Genomic DNA, 20,182 nt, shown 5'->3' on the forward strand with positions numbered 1-20,182 from the left:
TTTTTAGACAAAATAATTTTTTTAAAAATAAAGAGCCTTGTTCATTGGTGGTGGAGAATGGACACTGGTGGAGGGATGGGCTCCCGAACACCGCATGAGGGAAAAACAAGCACGAAATGTTTGAATCTGTAACTGTACCCTCACTGTGACTCACTAATTAAAAAATAAATAAATAAAAATAATCACACACAAAGAATAAAGAGCCTTTCTTGAAAAAATTACATTCCACATTCTCTTACTCCAAAAATGCTAATATATAACATCAGGCTAGTTTTCACACATTAATGTTATATTTTTTAATACATTATATAAAACACATATCAATTGATATATTTATTAGTAATAATTTATCATTATTTATACATTTTATACTCATTTCCACCTTGTTTTTAAAATAAGAGCTGAATACTCAATTTGATTTCACGTCCTTTAAACATTCTCTTTTGTATTCTTGTAAGTCAAACAACCTGCCATGCTGATTCTCTACGTGGAGGTCTTTTATACCCCGCCATTCATGAAAAGTATTTTTGTTGTTCTTTTCTGAATTACTGAAGCCACATACATAACTCTTTCACTTGATTTCTGACAAATTTTAGTTTTAAATTTTTCTTTATTTTTTTGGCTAGGTGGTATGTTTGGATCATATTTAGCTGTGCTCAGTCTGATCTTATTCCTGGCTCTGTGCTCAGAACTCATGATTGGAGCATCTCAGAGAACCATATGTGGTTACTGGGAATTAAACCTGAACTTTTACGTGGGACAAGTATTTTACTCACTCTACTATCTTCTATCAAACAAAGCTCCCGGAAGAGATCGACGCAGAATCTCGCACGGCAAGCTAACCATGTCATATTCGACATGCCAAAACAGTAACAATAATGGGCCTCATTCCCCTGACCCTGAATGGGACAGGACGAATGGAGACATTACTAGCACCCGCTCAAGCAAATCGATGAGCAACGGGACGACAGTGATACAGTGATACAGTGATTGATTTACCATTGATATCACGTAACTGCTGGGGAAGTGGCTCCTTCCTGCAGTGTGGCCTGTTTGGGCCCTTCCTGTTTCTCTCTTGGAGAAGATCTCCCCATCATTTAGGGTCTCTCCGGGGCACACGAAAGTTTATAACCTCCTGGGGCCAGAGAGAGAGAGAGCACACGTGCCTTGCATGCAGCCAACCTATTGTACATATGGTCCCTTGAGCACTGCCAGGAGTGATCCCTGAGCACAGAGCCAGGAGGGAGCCCAGAGCACCATGAGTTGCGGCCCCCAAGCCAACATGTGTAAATATAAAAGCCGTCTAGTGAACAAACATCTTGGTCATGTTCTGGCCATTCGCGGCCCTTTCCCGAGTACGGGAACCCCCCTCTCCCACCAGCCCCAACTACGGAGAGCAGGGCCCGGCTCTTCCCATAGAAGCCGCAAGTGGACAGTGTCATGGCCGTCCAGCCGTGCTGGACTCCGTGGCAGGCTGTGGGGACACAGAGGAGGAACGAGCCGCAGGCCCATGTGGTCCCCGTGAGCAGGTAAGTTTCTCTCCCACAAGGGGATGAGCCACAGGGTGATGAGAGCACAGTAGCGAGGGCGGAGCGAGAACCAGGCCAGGGAGGGGTGAAGATGGGAGAGGAGCCCTGGAGGGGGACTCAGCCCCTCTCTGCCCTGGGTGGGCCTCTGCAGGGGTCTGTGACGGCCAGGCCCGCAGTGCAGGCGTCTTTGCTAGAGGCACGTTATCCCAGAGAGAGGCTGGAGCAGAACTTAATGGAAATCAAGGAGAAAACGACAAAAATCATTGCGGATGCTCTCTCCACGGGTATGTAAATATTTGTAAGTCACTTCGAGCGAGTTCAGAGTTGTGCCTCCAAACTCTTAACTGTTTTCCAAGCCAGCGGAGAAAACTAGAGTTTCAAAGGCTGGCAAAAAAAAAGAGAAAAGCAGATTGCCCAATCCCTGTTTCTTTCTGCAGCTTCTTTCATTCAGACTTATAAAGCATGAGGCTCAGGGAAGGTTGGAGTGCCAAGCCACTGGTCCGAAGACACATTTTTATGTGCAAGGAGAACAAAAAGCTCACAAATACTCAAGCTTTTACACCACTATGTCAGCTTCATAACTCAATGAATGTGGTCTGGTTGTTCATCGATTTGCTTGAGCAGGCACCAGTAACGTTTCCATTGCGAGACTTGTTGTCACTATTTTTGGCATATCGAATATGCCACAGGGAGCTTGCCAGGCTCTGCCGTGAGGGCAGGATACTCTCAGTAGCTTGCTGGGGCTTTCCGAGAGGGATGGAGGAATTGAACCAGGGTCCGCTGTGTGCAAGGCAAACACCCTACCTGCTGTGCTATGTTAAAACTAAAAGAAAAAAGTGACTTGCTGACTCCCCCAATATTATTGTCGGTGGTGATCCCAAGAGCAGAGAAAGAGAAAATTGAATGAATCGTTTTCTAGCAGAGAGATGGTCTTGCAAAGAAGTGAGGGTAGAACAACGCTCACTGGGACAAACTGGTTGGCCAGAGAATTCACCAAGTGGAATGCAGGTGGGAGAAAGAACACAGCGTGAGTAACACCATCTCCGCCCAGGAAGAAGGCAGGACGGATCACGGGGGAAAAAAGCTTCTAGCTACAACATGGAAGTGTTTCATCACTCCCAAGGCGTCAGCGCCAAATCGCTCTGAATCATCTTCAGGCTTCAGAAACAGCTCGTCTTCTCCTCTGCCCGGGCTGCTCGTCCACGGACAGTTCCCGGGATGCCTTTCCCTGCCCGCCAGCTTCCCTGGTCTGCTTTCACCTGCATCAGCACCTCGATGACAATGCGGCCTGACTTTTGGATCGACTTTCATGGCCTTGTTCCTGCACTCTGTCCCCCAACAAGTTTGTCATGGAGCCTGGCCCCCGCAGAAGCACATCACTGAGTTAAAAAAGAAAGAAAGAAAATATGGAACACAGAAGCAGGGATGACGGGCCCTGGAACGCGGCTGGTGAAAACAGAGGCTTGTTTTCTGTTTTCTGGAAAGAGTGTCTGGGACAGAGGATGAAGGCAGCCGCAGCCCGGGCGGGGCCCACCGTGGCCCCCGCCACCCGACCCAGCCAGCACAAAACCGAATCCTCGGCCGCAAACAAAGCCCTTGAGCACCCGAGACTCCAGCTTCTATGGCAGGAAATAGTTCTGGGTTTATTTTTTAAACATTTCACGTCTGCTTCAGGATGTCAGGGAATCTACCACCGCCACCCGAGCTGATGGCAGAGATTAAATTCCTGACCGACCAGCAGGGCAGGGTGGGGGGGTGCGGGCGGGCGGGGAGCGCTTAAGTCTTCCTCGATAAGAACACACTCGCACGGCGGGGAGGAGGAGAAAACTTCTGGCAGAGTCCCCAAGGGGTGACTCGGCACAGTCTCTGCCTGCCTGCCGTCTGGCCAGGGGGTTAGCCTATGTGCGGGTTAAAGGCCGAGGGTGAGAAGAGGAATGTGAGAATACTTTTGTGTCTTTAAACACTGCCTTATGGGGGCAGCACAGTGGGGAGGGCGTTTGCCTTGCATGCGGCCAACCCGGGTCCGATTCCCAGCATCTCATAGGGTCCCCCGAGCACTACCAGGAGTGATTCCTGAGTGTAGAACCAGGAGGAACCCCTGTGCATCGCCGGGTGTGAGCCATAAAAAAAACACAAACAAACAAACAAACAAACGATAACAAACACTGGCTTATGCTTCTGTCTCTTCGCTCTGAAATCAACAGTGAGGCTGATTTCCTACTGGCATCCATCGGAAGAGGACCAGGACCCCCGGTGTGCTCTGTCCCTCGATGGCTGAGCTCAGCATGGACACAGAAGCGGTGCCCCCTTCGCCGCCCCGTGGCAGGACGCTCACTCCCTGCACACGGACCCTCTGGCAGCTGCCCGGGACCCACCTGGGAGGCCGGGTCTTCTTGCCTTTCATTCCCATCCTACTCCATGACCGCCCCCCCCCGCCCCCCGGGGGCATGTTCGATACCCGTGTGATGAAAGGGGAAGGGGGCGGGTCAGAGGAAGCCGCCCGCCTTGTGGAAACAGCAGCATCTGACTGGAAAGTCTGACCTTCAAGCGCCGCCAATTTTAAATTTCAAATTTGAGTTGACGCACCCCTCCTCCCGCCACCTTCAGGCGTCACCACCCCCCCCACACCACCCACCCACCCCCAGCATGATGCAACAAGGCTGGGGAACCTGTCGGCCGCGTGCTGCTCTTTGGGGAGTGACAGTTCTAGACCACAGGGCGCTTAGGCGGTTCTGAGAAGCAAAAGAGCAGCTCGGGGGTTCTCCGCGCGCCGTGATTTTGCTCCCCCAAAGGGCATCGGGCAGTGGCCGGAGTCTCTCTCCCAGCCGGCGTGGGAAGGAGGGCGTGGGGGGCTGGGAGCTGCCCAACCTCCCGCGAGGTCCAGATTAGGCTGACCCCCAGGGCTGTGTCCAGCCCACAATGCCTGGCGTCCAGTCCATGCACGACGTGAACACTGAGGCCAGGGAGTCCTGCCCGGGGGCCTGGGCGGGGCTGGGCCCCCTGGCCCCTGGCCCCTGGAGCACTCTGACACTCTCAGCTGAGTCTTTATGTTCCCCAGGAGCCAAGAGGCGGCCCCCAGAGGTGTCAAACCGCATCACGTGACCACTCCGGGCACGAGCCCAGGAACACGGGGCAGTGTAGAAGAATGTCCCCTGATAAATTCTCATGTGCTTCTCTCGAGCATCCGCGCCGGGACCGGCAGGACGGTCATGTGACAGGTTAGGGAGCGAGAGAGGAGACGAGCTTGCTGAGCTGGTGCCCTGAAGGACCCAGACATCCACGGCAGCGGCAGCTGGGGACGTCACGGGGCTGGTGGCCGAGCAAGGTCCGGAAGCAGCCCGGCCCTCCTCCCTGTGTCCCCCTGGAGGGCGTCCTTACGGAAGGGTGACACGCTAGGGGGAAGGGGTCCCTCCCCTGGCCCTGAGCCTGGGGATCGTCTCTACCCTCGCCAGGCAGGTCACTTCGGCAGGACACCAAGCAGCGGGAGAGACTGAGGCCACCAGACCAGGTAGCCAGAGGCACAGAGACCCCCAAGTCCTGCCCCAGAAACGGCAACAGTCCAGCCCACTCCGGGGCCTGCCTGCAGGGCGATCAGGAGCTGACAGAGAACTTGGATACTTCTTTGATTTCGTGGGGGGAATTGAAGCCCCCAAACAGGGCACTGAGGATTGCAACAAACACTTTGTAGAGCCTCCCCATACTCCTCCTCCCCCCCTCAAAAAAAAATAGACCATCTGAGGGTTCAGACCCTTGAGAAAATTGAGTCAACTTGGAGTTTTCAAAGGCTCCACGAAGACCTGACATTTGCATGCGAGGGCTGGTCTGCTTAACCCTAACCCCGTGCGAGCTATTTCCTGGACTGCCCTTTAGCGTTTCTGGGCCGTGGCCTCGAGCCAGACCACCTGGCTGGGGACCTCGGCCTCTGCCACTCACCAGCTGCGTGACTGCAGGCCGGTGACCTAATCTCTGTGGCCCTCCCCTGTGAAGCAGCAGGTGGAAAGAACGCCACCGCTCTGGGGGGCCCTGGGAGGGGGGACGGGGGGCAAGTGAGTGGGGCCGTGGTCAGCTCTCCAAACAGGCCCCGGCGCTCCCGGGCTCCTTCTCAGCAGCTGTGGGACGCAGCTGGGACAGGCTGGCACCCGGCCGCACAGGGGAGCCTTCTGCTGTCTCCCGAGCCAGGGGCCACAGGGGCCAGCTCCGCAACCTCCGACGGACACTACTTGGATGCCCAGTCTCTGTCTTCCAGTCGGTATCGAGAGGAGAAGTCAAACTGGCCTCCTGGGGGCTCAGGGGGGCTCAGGGTGATAAACAGCCCCGTGTTTATCAGGGAGGCTCCAAAGCAAGAGACCTCACTGCTGGCTGCTGCTTCCTGCTCGTCTGGGAAAGGGTCAGGCACCGGCAGCAGAGTGCGATGCTCTGTGTTCACGCGCTGGGCACACCCCCCTGAGAGCGTGACGCTCGGCCGGGCCAGGGTGGATTGATGAGAAGATCCGCCGCCTCGGCGAAGACGTGAGGATTAAACAAGAACTGATCTGCCTGCAGAAGGCAGAGAAGCCGGGAGAGCGCTCAACAGGCTGAGGGCGTCCAGGCCCGCGGGATGGCCGGGCTCAATCCCTGCCACCACATCCTCGCCCGAGCAAGCACTTCCTGAAACAACTCCTGATTAGAAAGCCAGGGGTGTCACACCCCACCCCAAACCAAACCAAAATCAAGTCAGATCATTCACTGTTTTTTTTTTTTTTTGCCAAGGATGAGCAACTGGTCCCGGGAAACTCAGACCCACACACAGAATGGTGGGTTTCCGGTTCCCAAGACATGGCGCGTTTTTAACTTATAGATGAGTACCTGACAATAATCCCACCGATTCCCCGAAACAACCTTTAAAACAAGAAATAGATGAGGGGGGGAAGATGAAGTCTAATTCCACGTCACATCGTCATCCATGGAACTAATCTAGTTCAGGCTTTTCATTTCCGGCTTCCAGCAATCTGCTCGTCACTAATTCAATCCCGCTACTCTGGACAATGCCCAAGTCTCTGCTTACGCGTCTCTGTTCCAGAGAGGTCCTTTGGGGGATGGCCGCCTTTCTGATAAGCTGCATCCGTTATATCTATGTGACCCAAATGACCTACAGTGTGACACCTAGGCCCGTGAGACACAGAAAACTCGGCCAATCCCCAAAGAAAAGGAATTGAAACCAGAGACACTTTGAAGACTTGGGACCAAGACACTTAAATCTGTATTTGAGGGGCTGGAGTGATAGCATAGTGGGTAGGGCATTTGCCTTGCATGCAGCCGACCCGGGTTCGAATCCCAGCATCCCATATGGTCCCCTGAGCACCGCCAGGGGTGGTTCCTGAGTGCACAGCTAGGAGAAATCCCTGTGCATTGCTGGGTGTGACTCAAACAGCAAAAAAAAAAAAAAAAAATCTGTCTTTGAATAATTTTATATATTGGTGACATTCAAAACACCAATATTCTATGTGTATTTCAATGAAATACATTCTATCATTAAAATCAAGTTCACCTGCTTTTGAAATACCTTATTGTGGCCATTACATTTTAACTTACACATATGCGTCACATTATATTTCTGTTGGCATTTACTATTAGAATCATCTCCATTCTCCTCAACTGGATAATGTGTGTATCCAATAAACATCTGTGGAATTACTGAAGTCTCTAAATCTATTTCTCCGTTTTTGCATTGACAACAGCCATGGTACTTCTGTTCGAAAATGTTTATGACAATACCACTTTAGAAATTTACGCCTTTCTTCGAAAGGTAAAAATCATAATACGGATTTTCACTACTTTGGCAAAAAACCTGAAATGTACTTTGACCCCTAGGGTCATCATTTGTATTCCTCCTTAGGCTCTTCAAATTATAATAGTACAATACAATTAAACTAGATGCGGCAAGAAAGAAGAGTAAATAGCCTGAGTGGAGAAAAACTGTAAAAAAAAAAAAAAAAAAAAACACCAAAGGAAAGCCGGGGTATGGCCACAATAAACGGGAAGGCAAACAGAACACGGAGGCTATTTCTTTACAAAGCAAAAGGCTCCAGGGCTGAGGAGGCTGGTGGAGCATCCCGTCCAGCGTGAAAACACGCTTGCTCTCTCTACCTCTCTCTACCTCTCCCTCTCTCACACACACTTTCCTTCCCTTCCTGAACTTTCAGGACTCCTGAGGCTGTCTCTCTAAGCATCAATCTCCAGCTCAAAAGAACAAAACCTGCTGACTAAGCAGTGAAATGAGTGAGAAAAAGCCCCCCTCCCCCGCCCCACCAGGGCTGGCCAATGAGGAATCCTGCAGGGAAGGGGCGCTGACCCAGGACCATCTCTCCCAGGCCCATCTCAAAGACTGGGGCGGGGAGGGGGGGGGGGCACCTGTCCTTCCCGGGCTGCACGCGGGGCTCGGACATATAAGACTTTATATAATACAAAACTAGGCTGCAGGCAACGCTCAGCTGGGAGAGCTGGAATCTGGCACTTCCAAGGCCAGGGAGGGACGGAAGAACCTAAGGCTGGTGGAGGCAGCGGGAAGCTGGGTCCAGCGAGGTGTGAGCAGAGACAGAGACAGAGAGGAGAGACAGGAGAGCAGCGGCTGGCGTGGAAGGAACGAGGGCCCTGCAGCTGCTCCACAGGTGCCCTGCAGCAGGAGGGCAGGAGCCCCGCAGAAAACCAGGTTCAAGCTGCTCCCCGCCCCCTGCCCTCAGCCCTCCCTGGGTATTTTAACACATCTCAAGGCTGGGACGTTTGTCAACTTCTCTGTCCGTCAAGGAAAAAAACAAAACGAAACAAAACAATAAAAAAAAAACACCTCATCTGTACACACACACACACACACACACACACACACACACACACACGCACACACACACACACAGACGAGAAAGAGGAAATCACAGACCACTCTGTACTCCAGTTTACTAGTAATGTGGGTGGTGGGGATGCTTCAAGAGCCGAGTAAAGGGGAGGGGAAAAGAGAAGAAGAAAAAAAAAAGAAGAAGAAGAAGAAACCACAACCCTTCTCCGCGGAGGTCCCGGCACAAGTGTCAACGCTCTTAAAGGGCGCGCAAGTTCCCAGCCGCAAAACGCACCGGCGGGCAGCGGGGTCACCGCTTGCCGGGAAAGGGCAGCGGCGCCGGGGGCCGGGGGGGCACCCCAAACAAGCTGGACAGGGCGATCGCGGCCCCAGACGCGCCGCCCCGCGCCCCGACTCGCCCGCCCCGGGTCCCGGGGTGCGCCCGCGGTGATTGACAGCGTGGGGGAGGGGAGGGGAGGGGAGGCGGCGGCCGGGGGCTTTCCCCGCGCCCGGGGGCGCCCGGCTGGAGCGCGGGGGCGCCGCGCCGCGCGAACGATCGAGAAGCACGTTACCTTGTTCATCCCATTCCCCATGGTGGCCGAGTGGACCGAGCACCCGCGGCAAGGAGGTGGCCGCGCACTCGTGCGAGTTGCGACAGGACGAGGGAGGAGCGGGCGGGGCGGCGGGAGGAATTTCGTGCTGCACAACCGCGACACACACAAACACACACAGAGACACACACAGACACACACGCACGCACGCACACACGCGCGGGGTCGGGGGCTGTCGCGGCGCCGGGCGGCTCCGGGGGCCCGGCGGGGCCACCGAGCGCTCCCGCGGGCCCGCCCCGGACTTCCCGGCCCCGCGGGCACAGGCCGCGCGTCCCCGCCGGGGAACGGCCGCGGTGGCCCGCGCGTCCCCCACCCCCCACCCGCCGGCTCCCTGGGACTTGTAGTCGGGATGCGGCGGCCGCGCCCCGCACTCCGCCCCTGCGGGAACCAGGGCCCGGGGTGCGTGTGTGTGCGTGTGCGCGTGTGAGCGGGGGATGGCCGAGACGTTGCGGGGTGCGGGGACAGCGGGGGCGGGAACCGAGAGGACCGCGACTCCCGGGGCCGCGGGGACTACGGCGCCTCGGCAGGCGGCCGGGACCGAGCGCGCACGCGCAGCCGGAGCCGCAGCGGCCGCTTTCCCCGAGCCCCCCGCGGCTTGGAGGCGGGGCCTGCGGGGCTAGCCCCGCCCCAGCGACCTGGAGTCTGGCCGTGTGGGCGGGGCCTGCGGGTCTAGCTCCGCCCCCAGTGGCCCGGGCCTGTCTGGGGATGCGGAGCCTGCGAATCTAGCCCTGCCTCCAGCGACTGGAGCCTGGCTTAGTGGGCGGGGCCTGCGCGTCTAGCCCCGCCCCCTCCGGCAGGTGCTTAGCTGAGGGGGTGGAGTCTAGTCTCGCCTCCAGCGGCTGGAGCCTGGCTGCGTGGGCGGGGCTTGCTAATCTAGCCCCGCTCCCACCGGCCCGAGCCGAGCTGAGGATACGGAGCCTGCGAGTCTAGCCCCGCCTCTATAGCCAGAGCCTGGCTGCGTGGGCGGGGCCTGAGCGGCTAGTTCCGCCCCCTCTGGACGGTGCCTGACTTGGGGGCGGGGTCAGAGTCCTTGAGCCCCGCCCCCTCGGCAGCGGCGAGTCCCGGGCCCGACTGCTGAAAACTCCGACGGGTCTTTCCCCTGTAGGGCGCCCGGCGGGACGAGGGGGCTCTTCCCAGCAGTCGCCGCCCTGCCTCGACTGCCTCGGTGGTGAATCAGGTGCTAAAGTAGGCGCCTGGGTTTTCTGGGCGCGACAGATTTAGGCCCCGGGAGGGGGATTCCTCTGGCCGCGCCCCGCCCACGGAGACCGAGAAGCCCGAACCGGTGGGGAAAGGTGCGCTCGGTGACTCATGTCTGGGGCGGCCTGACCCCCGAGCTGGGGAGGCAGATGTCCCGGTCTCAGACCACAGGGTGTGGCTCTGGATTTCTGGCGTGTCCTCGCCTTCCGATCACGGTCTTCAGCAGGTGCACGCTTGGGTTGCCGGCTGGCTTCTGCCTGCTCTCCTCGCCCTGCTCTGCGCGGTTCGCCCCGCAGTTGTTTGCGATCCTCTGCCAGCCTCACGAAACAGCATCTTTCCTTCCTTGGGGACGGAGCCCCGGAGCTGAATTTTTTATCTGGTACCCAGCATGTCCTGCAGAGAGTAGGAGTTTAACAAGTTTTTAATACGCAGTTTGCAGCTGGCCCACCTGAAACGGATTCGGACTCGGTTCCACCGGAATCTCCTCGCCAGTGTGTGTTCCTTACCGCCCTGCCCTCATGGTCTGTGCTCACGCCTCATCTCAGGGCCCTACTCTTTGCATAGAGGATTCTTGACTCTTGATGTCCTGGACGGAATGTCGCTTCCTCACAGCTTTCCTGACACTGTCCCCTCAATTAAAGCGGCCCCCCATCCACTCTTACACCACCCCATATTTTCTCTACACTCACTTAACACGATCAGACATTATTAGGGTTATTGACACTTTTGTATTCCCAGACAGCAACTTCCAGGATGAAAGCGCCTCTTACCTTCTTCACAGCTTACTGTCTTACGACTCTAGCTGCATGGCCTGGGATAGTACCTGGCACAAAACAGGGTTCAACAACAGTCAGTGTTTCCTGAAAAACATGAATGACTTCCAGAGAGCTAAGGGGTGCAGGGGTGAAGCGATTAGGGGTCTGGAGAGCTAATAAAGGTGCCTGCCTTGCATGTATTCAATCCCCACTCCACACAGACCCCCGAGCATTGCCACGTGCAGCCCAGCAGACCCCAGGAAAGCTTTGGGCAGCCCTAGCAGGCCAGAGCCTCTCTACGGATGCCTGGGTGTCCCTCAGCGCCACCGGGTCATCCCCAGCATTGATCCGCCAGCCCTTGGGCCCCTGGAGCACTGCTTGGAAGCCCCCAGGCCCCAAATCAGTGAAGGCAAGGAATGCTTTTTTTGTTTGGGGGAGGGAGGCACACCAGGGGGTGCTGAGGGCTTACTCCTGGCTAAGTGCTTAGGAATCGTTCTGGGGGTGTCAGGGATTGGACCTGGGTGGGCCATGAGCAAGGCCAGCACCTAACCCTCTGTTCTCGCTCTCCCTCCTCAAGTGCTGTTGGGGAAAGAGCTGCAGCTCCAGCTGTGGTGATTCCTTATATGTCACGTCACGTGGGCAGCAACGGGCGATGGAATCCTGTGTGAAGGACCTTCCCCATCGTGTGCCCCCAAATCTTCTCCTTGCCAGCCCCCTTCCTTACCCCCTCCTGACCGCCCTCTGCCGCCAGCTTAGGTGTCCTTTCCCTGTCCCCTTCACTTCCTCCTCTCCCTCCCGCCCCCGGTCACCTGCACAGCCCGGGTCCCGCTCACCTGCTCCCTGTCCTCTTGCTTCCTTCCACACGCCCGCTTTGAGACAACGCAGCACGGCCAGGAGCTAAGTGGGGCATCCCAAGACCAGCTCCTGTTCCTAATTCTCAGTGACCTGGAGTTAAATGAGCAACTTCTCCAAACTGTTCTTTCTCCTCTCCATTAAATGAGAGCATGGAGCTGTGAGGATTTGGAGATGCCCACAGCAGCGGCTTCGAGCCTCTGTTGGCCTCTCGTCCACCTGAGCTGTGAGTCGGCAGACAAGCCTCTGTGAACACAGTTCATAGTGGGGTCTTGCCCATAACCTGGCTCCGTAACACAACTTTCCTCCCACTATCCCTGAGCACTTTCTTTCTCTCCTCATTGAGAGCAAACCTGCCTATCGTGTTGAGATGACCGGCTGAGGGCTGACTTTTGGACTGAAACCTTGCCAAGGCCAAGTGGCTTAAACTGACATTCTGGCCCTGTGGGGCAGGTTCTACATGCTCGAAGCGATCTTCAAATTTGTCCTCTTGGCTAAATGAGAAAGAGAAAGAAATAAATCACAGGATGGAGAGGGACCATTAACACTGGAAGTTATGGGGAAAAAAACCATTTTGTAGTCTCACTCTGGTTGCACATTTCGAAATTGGGATGACTCGGAGATTACCGTGGCTCTGGCCAAGGATAGCACGTAAATTTTCAAGAAATTTGACATGATAGATATATATTCTTGGGTGGGAGCAATAGGGCAATAGGATGTTTGCCTTGCACGGGGCCAACTCAGGTTTGATCCCTGGCACCACATCTGGTCTCCCACCAAAAGTGATCCCTGAGCACAGAGCCAGGAGTTAACCCTTGAGCACTGCCTGGTGTGGCCGCCAAACAAACATAAAAATAGTATATATATGTATGCATATATGTGTGTATATATACATGTTTGTATGTACTTGTGTGTGCCTTTGTGTAGAAGGGGATTCTCCACCAGAGACTGCGTTTTCTTGCACTTCCTTTTATCCAGGCTGTCCTCGTTCCTAGATGAACCCCTCACCATCCTAAGGCCATCATTCTCCTCTGGCTCTTTTGTCTTTTGTGATTAAAATTAAGGAAAGAAAGTCTGATCCAATTTCACCCCACGTGTGGGTTTTCTCTCTTTTCATTTTCATAGTTCTGCCTTCGAGGTATTTTTCAGGTTCAACTTTCAGGGGACCCATTTTCAAGTTTCTTAACTCCTTCCCATCCTCTTCCTTTTTCCTCTCTGACCCCTGCATACAGAAATCAAATAAGGCAGATAACTCTCAACAAATGCCCACAGAACAACCGATCTGTTCATCTGCACTCGCTCTCACTCCCTCTCAGTGGTGGAATTTCATTCTCTGTCATTATTTTTTACTTCTACTTTCCTTCTTGCTGTTTTCTTATCTCATCGTAGTTCACAACTCCCAAACAAGAAAAGTCCTCGTGTGTGCCCCATGAAGAAGGACCTGCAAGTCACACAGGGTGGCTGGATTTGTGCACGGTGGTTAGAACCTGTGAGTGCTCTAGTACTGAGTGAACTGCAACTTTGAACTCGTAGGCAAGCCCGTGTAAAAGCCCACGGCAGAAGTTCAAACATTTGGGTCAGCCACATCATCTGAGATGTTACAGATAATTTCAGAGAATTGACACAAACCTCAGGCCTAGTGAGAAGTTGCAATGTACTCTTCCTTGGCCTTTTGAATATACTATAATTCAGAGTTTTCTCAACCTCAGCACCGCTGACATTTGGAGTTGGGTAATTTTTTTTTGTTGTGGGGCTGTCCCGTACATTGTAGGATATCTAGAAGGACTTTGGCCTCTATCAGTAAACCAGTAGCACCCCACATTTTTTTTTAACTCTCAGCCCTTGAAAAGGTAAAAACACATCTTCTGCCAGAGATCATTTGTATAAAGGGCAACAGAGATAATCTGTTGGTCTCTCTCTCTTGCAATCATTTGCAGTTATGGGGTTAGTCCTGTCAGACAAGAACAGGGAGTTCAAATGATGACTCATCTCGCCAAAGCATGACTGAAAAGAAAGCTAGAGAAAATCTAATGAATCGTGGAAAGAAGGAAAAAAGAAATGGCAGAGCCTGCAACTCCTGAGGCAAAAGCACTGAACATTCTCTTTTACTTTTTCCAGAACTTTCCAGAATAACTTGTGGTGACCTGATTGACTACTGGGGCCTGGCAGAATGTCCTCACTAGGAGAGGGGCCCCTAGGTGCCTGGTGAACACATGACCTCAGTGTGTCCTGCATGCCAAGCCGTCTTCTGGGTATAAACTTGGTTTTCTTCTCGCACTTGGAGAATCTTGGAGGAGGGGGGTGGAAAGATAATACAGGCAGTCAGGTACTTGACTTGCATGCGGCTGACCTGTTTGAATTGCTGATAGCACATAGGATTTCCTGAGCACCGCTGGATATGACACAACTAAAATAAATAAATAAATAAATATATCTTTTTTAATTGGGGGAGCTCAAAGTACAGGCCTCAGGAGAATATTAATTGGGAAAACCTCCTCCAAGCACAGCAGAGGGGCCTGGGGCATGTGGAGGAGGGCGATGATGGCAGATGCCAGCAGGCAGGGGGCTGCGAGTCCCAAAGCTGGCGTGTCGTGCGTTCCTGGGAAGGCTGTGAGGCTGGAGAAGGGTTATCGGGAGGACAGGAGAACCAAGCAACAGGCCAAGGAGGGTGCTGGAAGCTCCTAACATTGGAGTGGAAGGGGATGCCATTGTCAGCCTGCAGGTCGTGGAAGGCGCCCAAGTCAATGTCCTTGCATGGTCACACACCTTGCTTCCAAAACCATGAGCTTCTCTTTTTGAGGGGGAAGGCCACAACCTCTATTACTCAGGGGTTACTCCTGGCTCCACACTCAGGAATCACTCCTGGCAGTGCTCAGGGGACCCTATGGGATGCTGGGGATGGAACCTGGGTTGGCCACATGCAAGGTGAGGGCCCTCCCCACTGTGCTATCACTCCGGCCACCCGCAATCACAAGTTTCTTATCAGCAGCAACCACTTGGGACTGATTGAACTAGTTCCCAGGAGGAGGAAACATTCGGTGTTTATTGATTCAGGGGAGAAAACACAGCTGGGAAGGTGTTGATCTGTTCAGGTGCAAAGTTCACAGATCCTCTGTCCCCCCACCCCCACCCCCCCCCCCCCCGCCCCCGGCCAGGCCCTCTGGCCACTTGGTGGCACTTTCCATATGGAGCGGCCCCACCCCTGGGCTGCCGATCGCTGTCATTGGTAGAGTTCAGTGCTCGCTGGAGCTTTGGTTAAGAACTTATTCTTGGGGGACTGGAGTGCTAGCACAGTGGGGAGGGCATTTGCCTTGCACGCGGCCCACCTGGGTTTGATTCCCAGCATCCCATAGGGTCCCCCGAGCACCGCCAGGAGTCATTCCTGAATGCGTGAGTCAGGAGTAACCCCCATGCACGGCCAGGTGTGACCCAAAAAGCAATAAATAAATAAATAAAATGAACTTATTCCTGGGATGGAGAGACCAGACAGAGGTTAAGGTAATCCCCATAGCACCAATGACACCCTCAGTGGCCACTGAGCAGAGAGAGACCCCGGGGTAACACCGCAGGATGTGACCCAAATCCCCACCCAGTAAGCTGTTCCTAGGCCCAGAGAGGTAGGGAAGCAGCTAAGGAGCGTGTTTGCATGCAACAGGCCCCGGGCTCTGTCGTGGTCTCTGTGGCTGGGTGTGGCCCTGGAAGCACTACCAACAGCGCTGGCGTGGAGACATCAAACAGCGCCCCCACCCGCGGCCTTGCACTGAACCATCTGCGCCACTGATCAAGAACCCCACGCACCTAGAACAACCCTGAGAGGCTCCACCCCTAATAAGACCATTTTGGGGGATTTCGCCCATTAAACAGGTTGGTTATGTCCTTATGTGGATGAGGTTGGCCCTGTCTGCCAAGGAAGGAACAGACTGGAAGGGAGAGGGAGCAGGAAGGAAGGAAGGAAGGAAGGAAGGAAGGAAGGAAGGAAGGAAGGAAGGAAGGAAGGAAGGAAGGAAGGAAGGAAGGAAGGAAGGAAGGAAGGAAGGAAGGAAGGAAGGAAGGGGGAAGGAAGGGAGGAAGGGAGGGAGGGGGGAGGAAGGGAGGGAAGGAGGGAGGGAGGGAGGGAGGAAGGAAGGAAGGAAGGAAGGAAGGAAGGAAGGAAGGAAGGAAGGAAGGAAGGAAGGAAGGAAGGAAGGAAGGAAGGAAGGAAGGAAGGAAGGAGGAAAGAAGGGAGGGAGGGAGGGAGGGAAGGAGGGAGGGAGGGAGGGAAGGAAAGGAGGGAAGCTTTGCATAGTTGATGATCCTTCCCCCAAACAGCCACCAAAATCCAAACTCTGAGCCACTGGTACTTTTTGGACTGAACAGAATAACCTCTTGCACCTGTGTCCTATGGCCGTGGTAACAGATGCAACCGGGGCCTGATTTTGTAGTATTTGGGGACCAGACTGGACTGCCCAGGGCTTACTCCTGGCTCTGCGGGATCGGGGCTCACGCCTGCAGGGCCAGGGGACCCTCTGGGACGCCGGGGGACAGGACCCGGCTGGGCAGCGTGCAAGGCCAGCACCCTCCTCTGCTTCTGCTGTGGCCGCGGCTGACTTTCTTGACTAAGTCAGCTGGGTGCTGTCAGACAGCCCCGCGCCAGCCGCCTTTCCTCAGTTGTGTGTTCGGAGCCCCCGAGTCGCCATCAAGCCCTACTGGAAGCACCTCTGGGCCCGCGACCCTGGAGAGGTCAGAGGACCCCAATCTCCGCCTCGGGCACGCCGGCACGCAGCCCCCCTCCCTGGGACACTTCTGCTTCTTCAGGTGCCCGCGGGCCCGGGGAGCCCCAGCTCTGAGCAATGACGGGGCAGGCGCAGTGTCCTATGCACTGTCGACACGCACTGCCACCCGTGGCCCCGAGTCCTCCCCTAGCCGGGAGGCCCCGGCCCGAGTGCTCGCCCACCGTCTGGTGTCACACAGAAAGTGCAGTGGACCTGAAGACATTTAGCAAGTGTCTGGGGAGGGGGCTGGGGAGGAAGGGGCTTTCCTCCCAGAATGGAATGTCCCAAGAGAAGTTTTTTTTACTTATTGTGAGAGGGGAAGTCCACTGCACATGACGTCAGGGCGTCACTATTTAACATGGCTGGGTTTTACATGTGTGAATACTTATCACTATTTCAATGTGTCACTCGTCATGCAAAGCCCTTCGGTGACGGGACGACCCCCACCTGGAAAGGGCTGTTGCAGCAAGTGATCGGGCTCAGGGCTCACTTCCTTTCTTGGCCTCACCAAGCACCTGTATCTCTCCCACCCAACGTTTGGCCTGCGGCATAATGCCTCCTGCCTTCGCGCCCCCCGCACACACACAAAGCCCATCCCCGCACAGCCACAGCTTGTTATTCCCTGACTGGTCGAGGCCCCGAGTCCTTCGCCTTCCCAGCATAAGAGAAAAGGGCACAGGGTCGTGGCGACACCGAGGCTGCAGTTATCCTTTCTCGGCGTCTGCTCAGGGCAGCCGCGAAGGGCAGGTGTCGGCGCTGGCTCTGCGGAGACCAGGGTAAGCTTGGGAACTGCCGAAGCGATGGCAGACCCCCGGAAACGTCTGCAGGGGACCCTGTCTCATGACCACGTTTGCAAATGTGCAGGTTTCCAAGCTCTGGGTGAGAGCTTTAGCGTTAGAATGGGAAGCGGGCCGTGGCGACACCTCGCAGAGGTGCAGTGCAGCCCTGGGCCGTGGTGACACCTCGCAGAGCTGTAGTGCCAGAGCCCTGGGCAGGGTCCCCTGAGCAATCCCCGGCCGTCAGCTCTGGGCAGTGGCGACACCTCGCAGAGGTGCAGTGCAGCCCTGGGCCGTGGCGACACCTCGCAGAGCTGTAGTGCCAGAGCCCTGGGCAGGGTCCCCTGAGCAATCCCAGGCCGTCAGCCCTGGGCCATGGTGACACCTCGCAGAGCTGCAGTGCCAGAGCCCCGGGCAGGGTCCCCTGAGCAATCCCCGGCCATCAGCTCTGGGCAGCAGCCCCTGGGCACTGCTGACTATCAAGCCAACACAAAATGCATTTATACGCACTAGATAATAAAGCGAGTGGGTGCTATCTTGCCACAAGCTGGTTAAGTCCAGCCCATCCTGTTGAACTAAACGCCCCCTGCACCCCTAGGAGCTCGACGGCTTGGCCTCTCCCGAGGTGACAAGCAGCGGGCTGTGTGGTTGTGGCAGGCACACACCCTGAAGACAGTCCCTGTTCCAGGTGCGGGCTGGGCCGTTCTCCGTCCCTCTGTCACACCTGTGCATGCTTTCGAGGCAGCGCTTCGAGTTCCAGCAAACACCGCCTCGCGCAGGAACAGCTGTGCAGACAGCACGGTGCAGCCCGGGCACAGGAAGTCAGGCCCCTGTCACCTCTGAGACACCCAGGCACGGGGGCAGGCCAAGGTGGCACCGATTCACCAAGGTGCCACTTATATTCCGGACAGACACAGAGCAAGATCTTCTTCATCGCAAACCGTTTCCCGAAAATGTGCTGATGCTGTCAGATCCGCCCCTTTCCTGTTCCAAAGCGCGAGGAGCCCAGCCCGGCTCAGGTCGTGGCGTGTGTCCTGCCGGGAGGGACGCGGGCCGCTGCCCGGCCACGGGCGGACTTGGCCTTCAGGGAATCTGAGGTCTCCAGCTCCGCCGGCAGAAAACGATGTGACGTTGACGTGGCAGGACCCCCTTCTGCAAGTCCACGTTTCACAGAGCCGTCACCCAGGGGGGCCACGTGCAGGGGGGAGGGGAGGGGGCGGGGATGGCGCCGCTGATAAGGTGACTTGGCACACGCACATCTTGCCACCCCACAGAAATGGGTCCAAATTCAGATGAACTTTTCCCTTCATCATCTCTCTCTCTCTCTCTCTTTCTGCAGTCGTAACAGCCAACACAGGGGCACAGGAAGCATTGTGGTTATTTCATCCAGCCTGTGGTAGGAGGCTTCTTTTGGTGTAACGACGTGTGTGTGTGTGTGTGTGTGTGTGTGTGTGTGTGTGTGTGTGTGTGTGTGTGTGTGTGTGTGTGTGTGTACGTTTTCCTTGAATAGTGGCAGCTCTTTCATGGAGGGTGAATGTCTTGACTGTCTTGGCTGATCTAGATTTTCCTGGTTTTAAAAGGGAAAGTCCTGCCCCCCCGCCCCCGGGCGTCAGGGGCCGCCCCTGGCAATGCTCTATGGCTCAGGTGCATCTGTGGAGGAGCGAGCCACCTTGGTTTTGAATGAGCTAAAAAGAACTTTAATGCCAGGCACACCCCTTCCTCGTGACTTGCAGAGGGTCCCCAAGCGCCAGGCACACCCCTTCCTGGTGACTTGCAGAGGGTCCCAAGCGCCAGGCACACCCCTTCCTCGTGACTTGCAGAGGGTCCCAAGCTGAATAATGCTGAGGTTAGTTCTCAGCTGCCCTTGCAAGAGGCGGGAACTGGTATCTCAGGGAGGCGGCCCGCACTTAATTGATAACTTCCAGGAGGGGAATGTTGACTACAGAAAAATCAATGTGGATAATTCTCCCTAGGGGAAAATGTTTTGATCTTTCCTCAAAGGAGTCAATAGTTATATCAGGTCTCATGTGGATATATTCTCCAGAAACTTCCAGAATAGCTACGAAGTCACCAGATCTGTCTTTGTAATATTACATCAAAAAGATCACAATGCTTGAAAGAATGCTTCTTTTAAGAGTGCGAAGATTCGGGGGCTGGAGCGATAGCACAGCGGGGAGGGCGTTTGCCTTGCACGCAGCCGACCCAGGTTCAATTCCCGGCATCCCATATGGTCCACTGAGCACCGCCGGGGGTAATTCTTGAGTGTAGAGCCAGGAGTGACCCCTGTGCATCGCCAGGTGTGACCCAAAAAGCAAAAAAAAAAAAAGAGTGGGAAGATTCCTCAAAATGGTTATATTTTCCTTAACTGAAGGGCTTGATAGACTCACTAATAATTCTTTTTCCTCAAAAACCCATCTACAGAATTCCCATAGACATTGCTATCATTTATTATTACTTTGGTTTCTGAAACACACGCATTGGTGCTGAGGGATTACTCCTGGCTCTGTGTTCAGGGACCACTCTAGTGGGCTTGGGGCACCCTGTGTAGTACTAAAGAGCAAATTCAGGGCTGCACCATGGGAGGCAAGGAGGTATTATTATTATTTCTTAATTAATTTATATTTTTTTGCTTTTTGGGTCACACCCAGCCATGCACAGGGGTTACTCCTGGCTCTGCACTCAGGATCACTCCTGGCGGTGCTTAAGGGCCCATATGGGATGCTGGGAATCGAACCCGGGTCGGTCACATGCAAGGCAAACACTCTATCCGCTGTGTTATCACTCCAGCCCCAAGCAGGTATTATTTTTATGGACGGGCTTTTGACTTTGAGACATTAAAAATAAGTAAAAATTTAACAAAAAATAAGTAAAAATTTAGTATACAACACGTGTCCAACACACAC

At 54.8% G+C, this 20,182-nt stretch overlaps 1 protein-coding gene across 2 annotated transcripts in view; it reads right to left on the reverse strand.

The window, feature by feature from the left end:
* The window catches only part of DUSP22 (dual specificity phosphatase 22), a 61,615-nt gene extending 52,380 nt beyond the window's left edge, over window positions 1–9,235 (reverse strand). The window contains exon 1 of one of the 2 annotated variants that reach the window (XM_004618812.2): window positions 8,910–9,235. In XM_004618812.2, coding sequence (XP_004618869.1) covers window positions 8,910–8,930 — 21 coding nt within the window. In that variant the 5' untranslated portion in view covers window positions 8,931–9,235. The remainder of the gene's footprint in view (window positions 1–8,909) is intronic. The other variant, XM_004618811.2, reaches the window with a different exon arrangement.
* Between the last annotated feature and the right edge of the window lie 10,947 nt (window positions 9,236–20,182).

Source organism: Sorex araneus, chromosome 2 (genome assembly GCF_027595985.1).
Source record: "Sorex araneus isolate mSorAra2 chromosome 2, mSorAra2.pri, whole genome shotgun sequence".
In the NCBI taxonomy this organism is placed as follows: Eukaryota; Metazoa; Chordata; class Mammalia; order Eulipotyphla; family Soricidae; genus Sorex; species Sorex araneus.